The 12,860-nt window shown below is 47.1% G+C and overlaps 2 protein-coding genes across 4 annotated transcripts in view; one reads left to right on the forward strand and one right to left on the reverse strand.

Annotated features, from left to right (window-relative positions):
- UBFD1 (ubiquitin family domain containing 1) overlaps window positions 1-6,294 on the reverse strand; it is a 39,433-nt gene extending 33,139 nt beyond the window's left edge. The window contains exons 1-2 of the mRNA XM_068244438.1: window positions 6,170-6,294; window positions 1,492-1,743 (exon numbers count right to left, since the gene is read on the reverse strand). Coding sequence (XP_068100539.1) covers window positions 1,492-1,743; window positions 6,170-6,185 — 268 coding nt within the window. The 5' untranslated portion in view covers window positions 6,186-6,294. The remainder of the gene's footprint in view (window positions 1-1,491; window positions 1,744-6,169) is intronic.
- EARS2 (glutamyl-tRNA synthetase 2, mitochondrial) overlaps window positions 6,289-12,860 on the forward strand; it is a 41,159-nt gene continuing 34,587 nt past the window's right edge. The window contains exon 1 of one of the 3 annotated variants that reach the window (XM_068244436.1): window positions 6,289-6,401. Coding sequence is in view for 1 of the 3 variants with exons in the window: in XM_068244434.1 (XP_068100535.1) it covers window positions 10,990-11,101 (112 nt within the window). In the remaining 2 variants the exon portion in view is untranslated. Of the gene's footprint in view, window positions 6,402-8,522; window positions 8,623-10,649; window positions 11,102-12,860 lie in introns of those variants that run through there. The other 2 variants (XM_068244435.1, XM_068244434.1) reach the window with 2 other exon arrangements.

A 12,860-nucleotide genomic window follows, 5' to 3' on the forward strand; every position in this document is an offset into this window, starting at 1 on the left:
GAATGTAAATCAGGAAGAGGAAAGATATTACAATGGGCAAACATTGACTAAATAATTTATACACAATTATTGTAAAATTAAGCACTTTTTTATTACATTATTTTTACTGGAGTTCCTCTTTGAGACACAGTATAAAATGATTTAAAATGATGTGCTATGCACAAAAAGACACATTCCGTAACACGATTATGTGTGGGAAATACCAGTTATAACAAGTGCCTCACCTACTAATTGTGACTAACCCTGTAAGCTGCACGATTAATCACCTTGGTTCAGTAATTAAACCCAGTATGGAAAATAGGTATCAGGGTCTGTGTTGATAAAGGGTTAATAAAGTGCTAAGAGTTATAGTGCAAAGCCCCAATGGGTAGACAGTGTGCTAATCGTATAATAAAACGAACAAAGAACACTAATATGGCGCTTTTCTCCTGGCGGACTCAAAGCGCCAGAGCCTCCCCCCTGGCCTTACTACTTAGCTGCCACTAATCCATAAACATTGAGGACCCTGCCCTGGAACATGCATGTACCCCTGGCCTTACTACTTAGCTGCCACTCATCCATACACATTGAGGACCCTGCCCTGGAACATGCATGTACCCCTGGCCTTACTACTTAGCTGCCACTCATCCATACACATTGAGGACCCTGCCCTGGAACATGCATGTACCCCTGGCCTTACTACTTAGCTGCCACTCATCCATACACATTGAGGACCCTGCCCTTGAACATGCATGTACACCATGTGATTTGTTTGCATTGCCTGCTCTTATATGTGTTGTTCATCACATGCACGTTCTATTGAATTGTTCATGTGCATATCTGAACCTTCTGTTATATGATTTGCACACTGTCTACCCATTGGGGCTTTGCACAATAACTCTTATGCTACGTACACACATGCGACAACGATCGTTCGTTGAGAACGACGCACGAACTTTTGATTGATGAAAGAACAACCTAAGTAAAGTTAGTTTTTAAATGTGTGTAACGATCTGATAGTTAGAACGAACGTTACATCATGTAAAGCAACTATTGTGCTTGCGCATAAAAATGAGAAGTTTCATGGAGAAATAGCAAAATGCGCATGTCAAGCCTAGAACGAACGACCGTTTCCAACGATGTACTACTTTTGCAAACGATCGCCAAGCTAGATCGTTCGTTTTTAACGATCTAGCTCGTCCGTCGTTAGACTTAATGAACGTTGGTTGCTTTTTTTTAAAATGATCGTCGTTTGAAACGATCGGGGAACGATCGTTTCAAACGACTATAGTCGCATGTGTGTACGCACCTTAAGCCCTTTAATAACGCTTTATCATCACAGACCCGGGTCCCTATTTTCTATACTGGGCTATTATCCGTACTGGGATTAGAAAATCGGACAGAAGTGCATGCAGTATGGAAGGGCCCAACTCCTTTTTAGAGGCCTAACTCCCTTTTAGAGGCACAACTGAGGAGGTGTAAAAGGTAGGCCATAGTTTCTGGGTTACGCACCTGTGAGTGTGTGAATCTTCTGTTTAAGGCTTGCTCCGGTGCTGTCCAAAGGGAGTTTCACATCATACTTATTCTTATTCCAGATAATCTTAAACTCCACATGCTCCTTCTCTGCATCAGAGTCCCCTCCATTGCTGACAGTACTGTCTAGCTCCGGCTGTGCCAATGCGCTGTCCTGAGAACTTGAGTCTCCATGCTCCACACAGCTCTGTTCCTTCTGTCCATCTGCCTCCATCCCCAGCTCTTCCACTTCTGCAGGGGGGGAAAGCATGAGAGCTGGTCAGGTCAGCCACATACAAAGCAGATCATTCCACACAGGCTGATCAATGGTGTCAGCAGAATCAGGGTGACAGGACTTTACTCTGTCATTACATCCCAACATATAGCTCAAGCTATGAGCAGAGCATCATGCCTATCAGGGCCACGTGCAAAATGCAGTAACCAATTGTATCCAATCGGAGTTCTTCTTTTACTCCCCCGACTACAATAAACACTGACTGGTTCTTACAGGTTACTATGCATTGCATCAATGTTCTTGGCACTGCAGTGTTGAATAAATGCAAATCTGTTAGTATTTAAAGATACATAAGAAAATCATTATAGCAAACATTTAACAGGTACAAGGTGGATTTAAAGAAAGTGTATGTATGTAACCACCTCATACACAGATTTCTTTCACCTATTGTCCTATACCTTAAAACTTTATACTGATTAACTGAATACTCACCTGATGGATCCAGGAACCTTACAGTGACGCCTCTCAATGACGAGGTTCCCTGATCCATCTCCCTGCCCGTGGGAACATGAGACATCACACAACGGACGCCAAAAAGTTCAAACAGTCGATTGATAAGCCTGCCTCGACCCTGTGTATGCCCAGCATTATGCTGGGCATACACTATTCGTTTCCTCCTTATCAATCGAGCCGCTGATGGCTCGATTGATAATATCCGACAGGTCCAATGACCCACCGGATTTATTCCCTGCTCGATCCCCGCGGGGAATCGAGTGGAAGATAGGGAGCGCCCGCGGGGACAAGCGGGGATGCGCCGGGATCAAGCCAGCGGCTCGATCCGACGCAACTATCTTACCGTCTATGCCCAGCATTAGGGCCCGTTTCCACTGGAGCGGAAACTGCTCCGAATTCGCAGAGTTTCCTCGCAGGCAAATCGCGCTGGGAAAACTGCCATAGGAAACTACGGCACCACCGGCCAAATCGCTTACCCTAGCCGCCGGCCGACACTGCCTGCAGATTTTGCACGGGAGGCTGCGAATCCCATAGCCCTGCATGGCACGGCTTCTGGGATTTGCCTGCGATCCCGCACACCTGGAAGTGCCGCCGTTTGTCTCTCTGCCGCGTGCGGCACAAGTGGAAATGGGCCCTTACAGAAAATCTTACAGAACATTGTATGGTGTGTACTAGGCATAAGACCCCACCCCCCATGGTCCCTAACCCTAAGACCCTCCCCTGGTGGTGCCTAACCCTGAGACACCCCCCGGTGGTGCCTAACCCTAATACCCCCCCTGCTGGTGGCCCCATATTTTTGGCAAAGAAAATAAACTTTGGTGCCCTGAGGCACCACCGCAAAGCCACAGTTAGCATCAAATAAGTGCCGCAATCTGGATATCCACATGCCTCAGCGCCCATAATTCTATCGGGTGCCTCCGGGCACCGAAATTTAGCTTCTTTGCTGGAAATTGAGCACCTCTGGGTTCAGAAATGTAGCTTCTTTGCCGCAAATCGCGGCCATAATAAAAGCTGCATTTTGCAACAAATAAGGTAAATTTGAATGCCTGGAAGCGTCCGATAGCGGCGCTGCCAACCATGTGCCCAATTTTCCCTCCTTAGCCACAGATAGCGGCTTTTACAACAGGTACCTATGGCGGCACCCTTTTTAGCCGTAAGGGCTCCTGCGCCATTTCCTGATTCGCAGAATATTAATATCAATAAAATGGCACTTGCCATTCTGTGAATTGCTACCTAATATATTCACTATTATTGAAAAAATGGAAATGAAATAAAAACACTAAACCTGCTAAGCAAACTACATATATTTAAAAAAAAAAACACTTGACAAGAAATAAACACCACAAGAAGGAAATTTTAAAAAATAACCATACAGTAGACATCGAACACTAAACTCAACAAAAGGAAATTCCAAGAGGTAGTTATGGCAGCCGTAGAATCTACAGTGGTGTCTTGCAGAGGGCACACATGCCAAGCACAGGGGCAGAGCAAATTACAGCAGCTACAAAGAACAAATAAAAGGTCACAAACTTTTTGCAACATATCGGCCTGGAACAGCAACAGGTGACAGATGGCAGAGGAAGGAAGGGGGAGGGAGATGGCCTCAGGCAAGACATGTGGCAAGAAGGAGAGGAAAACACGAGGGAGTGGAAACCAAAACGGGGTACCTGAAAAACAGGAGGGAACGGAAGAGGAGGGAATAGGAGGTTGCAAGCAGAGAAGATAAAACTGTACACAGGAAAGCACAGAAGGGGAGGGGGAAGTGGGACATGGCAGAGCATTGAGGGGGAAAAGATGAAAAACAGAAAGTGGAGAATATCAAAGAGAATTAAAAAAGGTGGATGGGGTGGCAAACAGAAAGGGGAGAATGGCATACAGAAGAGCAAAGAAGAAAATGGAGCAGCAGGCAGAAATGGAAGACGATGAGACCACAGAGGCGACAGGATAGGCAAAAAATATAAAAATAAAGGTACACAAGAGTGCAGGCAGATAGATAGGAGGGCACATAAGGGGGAGGGTGCCAGGGAGAGTGGACAGACTAGCACATTGGTGAGGGAGGATGGCAGGCAGAGAGGATAGACTAGCACATAGGTGAGGGAGGATGACAGGCAGAGAGGACAGACTAGCACATAGATGAGGGAGGATGACAGGCAGAGAGGACAGACTAGCACATAGATGAGGGAGGATGACAGGCAGAGAGGACAGACTAGCACATAGATGAGGGAGGATGACAGGCAGAGAGGACAGACTAGCACATAGGTGAGGGAGGATGACAGGCAGAGAGGATAGACTAGCACATAGGTGAGGGAGGATGACAGGCAGAGAGGACAGACTAGCACATAGGTGAGGGAGGGTGACAGGCAGAGAGGATAGACTAGCACACAGGTGAGGGAGGATGGCAGGCAGAGAGGATAGACTAGCACATAGGTGAGGGAGGATGGCAGGCAGAGAGGATAGACTAGCACATAGGTGAGGGAGGATGACAGGCAGAGAGGACAGACTAGCACATAGGTGAGGGAGGGTGACAGGCAGAGAGGATAGACTAGCACACAGGTGAGGGAGGATGGCAGGCAGAGAGGATAGACTAGCACATAGGTGAGGGAGGATGGCAGGCAGAGAGGATAGACTAGCACACAGGTGAGGGAGGATGACAGGCAGAGAGGATAGACTAGCACACAGGTGAGGGAGGATGGCAGGCAGAGAGGATAGACTAGCACATAGGTGAGGGAGGATGGCAGGCAGAGAGGATAGACTAGCACACAGGTGAGGGAGGATGACAGGCAGAGAGGATAGACTAGCACATAGGTGAGGGAGGATAACAGGCAGAGAGGATAGACTAGCACACAGGTGAGGGAGGATGGCAGGCAGAGAGGATAGACTAGCACATAGGTGAGAGAGGATGATAGGCAGAGAGGATAGACTAGCACATAGGTGAGAGAGGATGATAGGCAGAGAGGATAGACTAGCACATAGGTGAGGGAGGATGATAGGCAGAGAGGATAGACTAGCACATAGGTGAGGGAGGATGACAGGCAGAGAGGACAGACTAGCACATAGGTGAGGGAGGATAACAGGCAGAGAGGATAGACTAGCACACAGGTGAGGGAGGATGGCAGGCAGAGAGGACAGACTAGCACATAGGTGAGGGAGGATGACAGCCAGAGAGGATAGACTAGCACATAGGTGAGGGAGGATGACAGGCAGAGAGGATAGACTAGCACACAGGTAAGGGAGGATGGCAGGCAGAGAGGATAGACTAGCACATAGGTGAGGGAGGATAACAGGCAGAGAGGATAGACTACTACATAGGTGAGGGAGGATGACAGGCAGAGAGGACAGACTAGCACATAGGTGAGGGAGGATGACAGGCAGAGAGGATAGACTAGCACATAGGTGAGGGAGGATGACAGGCAGAGAGGATAGACTAGCACATAGGTGAGGGAGGATGACAGGCAGAGAGGATAGACTAGCACATAGGTGAGGGAGGATGACAGGCAGTGAGGATAGACTAGCACATAGTGAGGGAGGATGACAGGCAGAGGGGACAGACTAGCACATAGGTGAGAGAGGATGACAGGCAGAGAGGACAGACTAGCACATAGATGAGGGAGGATGACAGGCAGAGAGGATAGTCTAGCACATGGCTGAGGGAGGATGACAGGCAGAGAGAACAGACTAGCACATAGGGCTGTCATGGGAGATGTGCACACAGAAAGGGCAGAAAGTCACACTAGCACACGGGAGGGGTGGCAGGCAGAAGAGACAGGCGGGCTCAGATTGGAAGTGAGGACAGGCAGTTACTGTCAGGAGGTATCTGATTTCTGTCATCTGGCAGGTCATAGACAGTGACAGGTCATCATTCAGCTTCCTTCTGCCTCCCCCCAAGAAGGGTCACCCATGAGCTCAGCCCTCGAGGGACCCGGTACCCACCGTCCTGGGACGCCATGATGATTGTGTACAAGTCTCCAGCGCGAGGGCTGCCGGGAAACTCACAATCTGCCGTTTTGGACCCAACCGGCAGCAGTAGAACTAACTAGAACCGGAAGAGAACGTTTTGGAGGACTAAAGTGTGATAGAGAATAGAAGAGCGGCAAGCGCGACCTCTAGACGTAACAGAATGGCGAGCTTGTAACGGGAGCGCGTCCTGCTGGCTCAGAAAGCGGCATGCTGTAGTTTATAGAAGTGTTCAAATGCCTTCTTGTGTCTGTATCCTAATAATCTTTATAATCACTGTCATCATATTATGACAGTGCAAGAGCGGGCAGAGAAAGTCATCCCAAAAAGTGTCACCTGTACTGGAAATATATGTTGGTACAAAATGCATTAGCCATGTTCTTTAGGCAGGGAAGGGAACACACTTGCAGGGATGTAGGCACTCTTCAGCAATGCCACCTGTCCCTACCCTATGGATATGAGTCATGCAATCAACAATGCATATAGTTCATGGGCTCTGTACAAAATCTGAAGTTGGAAAAACAAAAGTTAATGGTGACTACATTAAGTACCACCTGGTCCCCCTCTGCTCCAGGGCCCCATAGCAGCTGTTATGGCTATTGCATATGCATACCTCCCAACTTTTTGAGTTGAGAAAGAGACATTTAAGCCACACCCCTAATCCCGCCCCTGACACAACCCTAGTCACGCATACCATAAAGATTTCATAAGAAAAATATGTTGTTTTATAATTCAAACACTGGTCCTCTCTATCCTGGTTCATTTTCCTTCATATTAACATTTTAAAATTAGTAATAAATCAATTGAAAGGATGGGAATAAAGTTTAGAGTCAAACACATTTTTAGTAGAGAAATATATATATTTACATAGAGGGACAAAGTCCTGACAGAGTGACAAATGAGGAGGAAAGAGGGACTGTCCCTCCGTAAGAGGGACAGTTGGGAGCTATGCTATTGCTACGCCCCTGTAGTTAATAAATAAGTCATTTATGAGACGTTTTGTGAATAGAGCCCATTTATAATGTGTTAGCGTTTGCAATCGCTATTTCTGCTAATGTTTTGCTGTGTTTGCTCCGTGATTTTTTGTTTGCGGAATATGCTGTAATTGTGAACATGCATCGTGCAGGAAAAAGGAAGCTGTACGATTTAAAAATGCAAAACGCCAATAAATGGTAATGATGTGCGTTTCCCGAGCGAGGGTATTGACTTCAATAGTCTGTGCAGCTGTGCGCATTTTGCAGCAAAACGCGCACATGCCCAGCAAATGTGCTGCCTGCTCAGGCTACCTCTACCAAAGATGTTAAAGGGAACCTGAGATGGGCAAATAAACAAAAAATATACATACCTGGGGCTTCCTCTGGCCTAATTGATCCCACACCATCCTCTTTTGACTCCCCTTTCGTTCGTAATTGGCCTCAGAAAGTCCTCTGGTCCAAGCCTAACTGTGCATGCGCAGCCTGGCTGCACGCACGCTCCCGCTGTGTTCATTTCGCCTGGAGGATTCAAAACACTCCCAACGTCGGAAGACGGGAGCACGCCTGGCTGAACTGCGCCTGCACCGACTAGGATTTTCCGGGGCCAGTTGCGGGCAAAGCGAGTGAGGACGACGAGGGAGCGATCAGGCCAGAGGGGGCTGGAAGAAACCCTTAGATATGTATACATTTTTAAAGGGGCCCCCATCTCAGGTACACGTTAAATATCTAATAAAAAGGAAGCCTGTGAATCCTATTTGGGCTCCCCACAACCAAGCACAGACCCCCCCCCCCTTATACCAAAGATTACCGACAAGGGCGAATATAAGAGCAGCTCTGATGCTAAGGCCTCTTTCACATGGGAGGTTGGACTGCTCACTTGCCAGGCAGTTCAGCCTCCCAGCCGCGAACAGCTGCAATAACATGCAGCTAAATAGCACTGTTTATTACCCTATGCGTATCAACAGGAGTGCCCACTGGGTAAATCGCGAAGGACTTCATGGTAGATCCAGACTGCACTACATTTTCCATTCTGTATATACAATTGTGCTCCTAAAACTGTACATGTGTAGATCATTTTGACTTGCTAATTTTTAAAGTAGCTCACAACAAGCAGAAAAAGTGTGGGCATCTCTGCGTGACAGTGTTCAAGTTCAGATAACTTTTTTTTCCTTGCCTTGCGCTAAAGACATGAATGATCAGAGAAAACTCAGCTCGGCAACACGTCGGTGGGTCGGCTCTGCTGAGCATATGTGGGCCCGGTACATTATCGGTCACATACTGCGCAGGTGCAATACATGCCGATGACACGTGCGGGCGGCTGGCCATTGCATGCCTACACATGCGTACAAGAGCTGACCTGCCAACAGGTCGCCAAGCTTTACGGGCGGCCAGCGGTGAGCACCGAAGCTGCGGCGAGGGACTCAGAAGTCATATAGGGGCTGGAAGAAGCCCCAGGTAAAGATTGCAAACCTTTTTCACCTTGTGAGCCCTTTAATGTGAACAGCCACATTCATCATTTTTTCGCCAAACCTAGAGCCAGTCCATGCTATTGCACAGCTCACCTGCGCAGTAGCACAGACCCTATCAGGCTTGGCCTTTTCTGCCAACGCCCTAACGTGTCCGTGCTACTGCACAGTGAGGCTGCATGTTTCGAGCGTGTCTCGGTGCTGTAATGGCCTGGCAGAGGAGTACGGGAGAAACCTCTGGAGGATCAGGAGGCTACCATCTCGAGTGATTCGATTTTTTGCGCCCAATACATCACAGGTTGACTTTAAGCAGCTTACACAATAAGCATATTGCAATAGCGATGAAAAAGTCACATCACTCATTAGGAGTGCAAAAGCAGGGCATTAATGTATGCGTGACGCACTGTAAGCATACATGTTGTCCAGTTAATGCAAAGCATTCTGCACAGTATTCCAATGGAAACAGCTGCACTGCTGATGTGAAAAATCACATCGACAAAGATTGTATGGCAGTGCTATTTTGACTATTGTGATAAAATGCAATGGATGCGGCGTGAGGCCTCGTTCACATTTGGATTTTTTTGAAGCAATTTATTTTTTTTTATTCCCGGCGCTTGGGTGGGCGTTGCATTTTTGTGAAAAGCGCTTTTCTAAGCTCTTTTCCTGAGCGTTTTTTAATTCACTCCCTGACGCCAGTCAGGAAGTGGACCAGAAAAGAATAAATACAATGTATTTATTCTTAAAAACGCAATCGATGCACAAAGCGATTTTGTGAAAGTTTGCGTTTTTCCTATACCTGCCATTGAGGCAAAATCGCCCCAAAAATGGTACAGGCACTGCTTTGCTGCACGCACAGCGCACGAACCACGCTGATATGTACCTTCTCACAGAGATTCATTGCACAAGCGTTTTGTGACACAAAAAAAAACAAAAACGTGCGTCCAGGAGCACTCACACCAAGCCCAATCTTCAAAGTGTAAGCCCAGATCCTCACTGTTGTACTTCAGGGTCCTTGTGCAGCATCAACTTGAAGCATTTTGTGGGTGATTTTAAGCGTTTGTAGGCGATTTTAAGAATCGCCTGCGCTTGAAAAAAGGCTGAAAACACCCCTAGTGGTGGCTGGATGGTGTAATGGTTAAGGGCTCTGCCTCTGACGCAGGAGACCAGGGTTCAAACCCCGGCTCTGCCTGTTCAGTAAGCCAGCACCTATTCAGTAGGAGACCTTTGGCAAGTCTCCCTAACACTGCTACTGCCTATAGAGCGGGCCCTAGTGGCTGCTGCTCTGGCGCTTTGAGTCCGCCAGGAGAAAAGCGCGATATAAATGTTATTTGTCTTGTCTTGTCTAGTGTGAACGAGCCCCGAAAGTAGCCTTAAAGGAAACCTAAACTGGAAAGACTTTACCTTACCTGGGGCTTCTCCCACTGCAACCACCCTGTGCTCGCACAGTCACTAAGTGTTCCTACAGTCCCCCGCAGCGACCCTCTTCCGGCTGGCGAGTCGACAGGCCACTGCGCGGCCATGTGCGTTCTCGATCACACTTCTGTGCACGGAAGCACGATCAGGAAAGGAAACAAGGGAGCTGCAGGGGGAACCAAAGGATCATTCAGTGATTCTTCATTTTAGGTTCACTTTAAGCCTGAGATTAGAGAAATTGTAATTCTATTTGTGTACCTAAAATAAATCCCATCAGTTCAGATCTATATACAAGGATGATTATATCAGCATACAAAACACTGTGTTGCTCCTTTCAGAATATGCATCCAAACAGTAACTTTCTGATAAAATTGTCAAAGACAGCAGTCAATCAGTGGATTAGCCTAGGGTGTTTACATCAACAAAGGCCCCTGATTTGTGCAGCTAATTACTACTTTAGGAAGATGAACATCTCTAGGCAGTGTGTGCTTCAGAGACTTTACAGATTCCAGTTTGTTTTCCCTACATGAATTAGCATGGTGAATAGAAAAACTCTGCAAATGTGGCCCCCGGTAACTAACAGGTAAGAGAAAGCAGCAAGCTATTTGTAGCAACTCTTCGTAGATCCGTCTCATTTATTGAATGTTTGCAACTCTACACATGACGGTACAGGCAGCCCCTCAGCCACTTTGAATAAACAGCAGATCCCCCCCCTCCTCCTGTCTTCCCATCATAAATACGAACAAGCTACCGGGGTACAGCACCAGATTTCAGATCTAATAAGGGCGCAAAAAGCTCTGTCATGTTGTCTGCACTTCTGTATTCAACATACTCCCGAGTCCCAACTACAGCGGGATCACATGACTTGGTGATCACATGACAGATTTTCCACATCCGCCTCCCCTTCAGGAAGCCGGGGAGGACAGGGCACTGGATTGGGGACATGAGGCTCTTCTGGCTGCGTGCCCTGCGCTCAGCTGCGCCCCCTAGGACACGGTGCTGTTCTGGGGGGACACAAGGGGAGGTCAGGCTTCGCTTTGCTCCCAGCCCCACAGGTATTCTTATGCACACACGTGGTTTATTGCTAAATAAGCAATGCTTTCAGTTTAGCTTTACTTGAGAGGAACTTTCCTGACAGTTACTGGCTGATAATGTCCCAATCCAGCAAGAGGTCAATCATTTTTATTTGTAATGTGGCCATACATTTATCGACTTGGCGGTCAATCGACCATACGATTCAATAATAATTGAATTGGATGAAAAGTGGTGCTGAAATGAAGTAGGCAATTAATATGCAGTATCGCATTGTAGTTGTTAGTCTATGCGACATTCATCTGATGCAATATGAATCAACGGACTTCGGTGTCCCAGCGCAGAGCATGCAGTGTATTACAGCACAATGCATGCATTAACAGTTGCAGTAAACCATAATTTTTAATGACTATGCTTTACTGTATGCAACACAATACACACATAACATGCAATGTGACTTTTCCCTTCGGTTGCATTCCTGTTTTTACCCATCTGAAATTAGCCTTTGTTACAAGCGATCATGCTCTTTGTACCTAATTATACGTTGTGGAGGTAGGGAATTTCTGAGCACTCCATTGTCTAAGGAGAATACAGATACCTGGCTTGCAAGGATTTGCGGCTTCAAACTGCTGTCAATTTCAGAAAATCATAGCTGCTAATTCTGGACAAAGTGGGTACTTATCCGTTAGCCGGGCGCATCCGGTAGGTGGCGCTAATTACTATTCCCCCTTCAGGCCGACATGGATAGTAGGGAAAGATGTAACTCTGGTGGAGTTTTGTCGCCACCTAGAGGATGCGCCCGGCTAACGGATAAGTACCGCAAAGTGTTTCTCCAGTCACAAAAATAGGAGAATTTTGCTCTTCATATCACCAGGTTTCATCTAGCCTTGTTCCCGGATGTGGACGATCGCATCCAGACTGGCCATGTGTAGGTAAGGTCCACACATGCTAAGTATAATGATGCACTTGTGGAAGCAGAAAAAAAAAGCTGTGCATGAGAGGCTGTGCTCTATTAGGCATGTACAGACCTCACTCGTCCATGTCTAGTCTGTATACACTCATCCACGGCCCAGGAGCATGGCTAGTTGATGAAGGAGAACCCTGTGTTGGGATGGTGGGCTCTACAAGGACCTGCAAAACCTCTGGACCATCTAGAGCCCAGCTGTCAAACTCAAGGCCAAATGCAGCCCTCCTTGCAATCTTATGTGGTCCTCAAGAGCTTCAAATGTCCATCACTGTATGTAGTTAATGTTTCAAGTGGATCAGCACCAATGGATAATGTTGATGTGCAGTGATCGCCCCTGGAGTGCACAGGGATATCCAAGCAAATAAGTTATCAGGATCCGCACCATCTAAAATCTTTTTTATTTTAGGTCACTGAGTGTGTATCTGACGCCATCTGAGGAAAGAGCTATTCTGAAACGCCGTGTGTCATGGCGGTGTGATACACACATTTTATGCCTTGTATGATACTTTTAATGCGCTAAAATAAAAAGATTTTAGATGGTGCGGATCCTGATAACTCATTACTGTATGTAGTAAAATAATGACAGCACACTGCCTTCATGATCAGAGGAGCATACTGATGACAGTGTTTCTGATTAAAGCTGTCAGTTTGAGCAGGGGGCAGCAATAACCCACATGACCCACCCACCATTGAAATTAGCATGCGGTCCCCTCCTGGGATCCCAGTCCCCCTAGTGGTTCTCCTTCCCAAAAAGCGGAATAGCACAGCAGAGAGATGTAATATTTACCTGCTCCAGCGATGAGACCCATTCTGTT

The sequence above is a fragment of the Hyperolius riggenbachi genome, chromosome 7 (genome assembly GCF_040937935.1).
Source record: "Hyperolius riggenbachi isolate aHypRig1 chromosome 7, aHypRig1.pri, whole genome shotgun sequence".
Lineage (NCBI taxonomy): Eukaryota > Metazoa > Chordata > Amphibia > Anura > Hyperoliidae > Hyperolius > Hyperolius riggenbachi.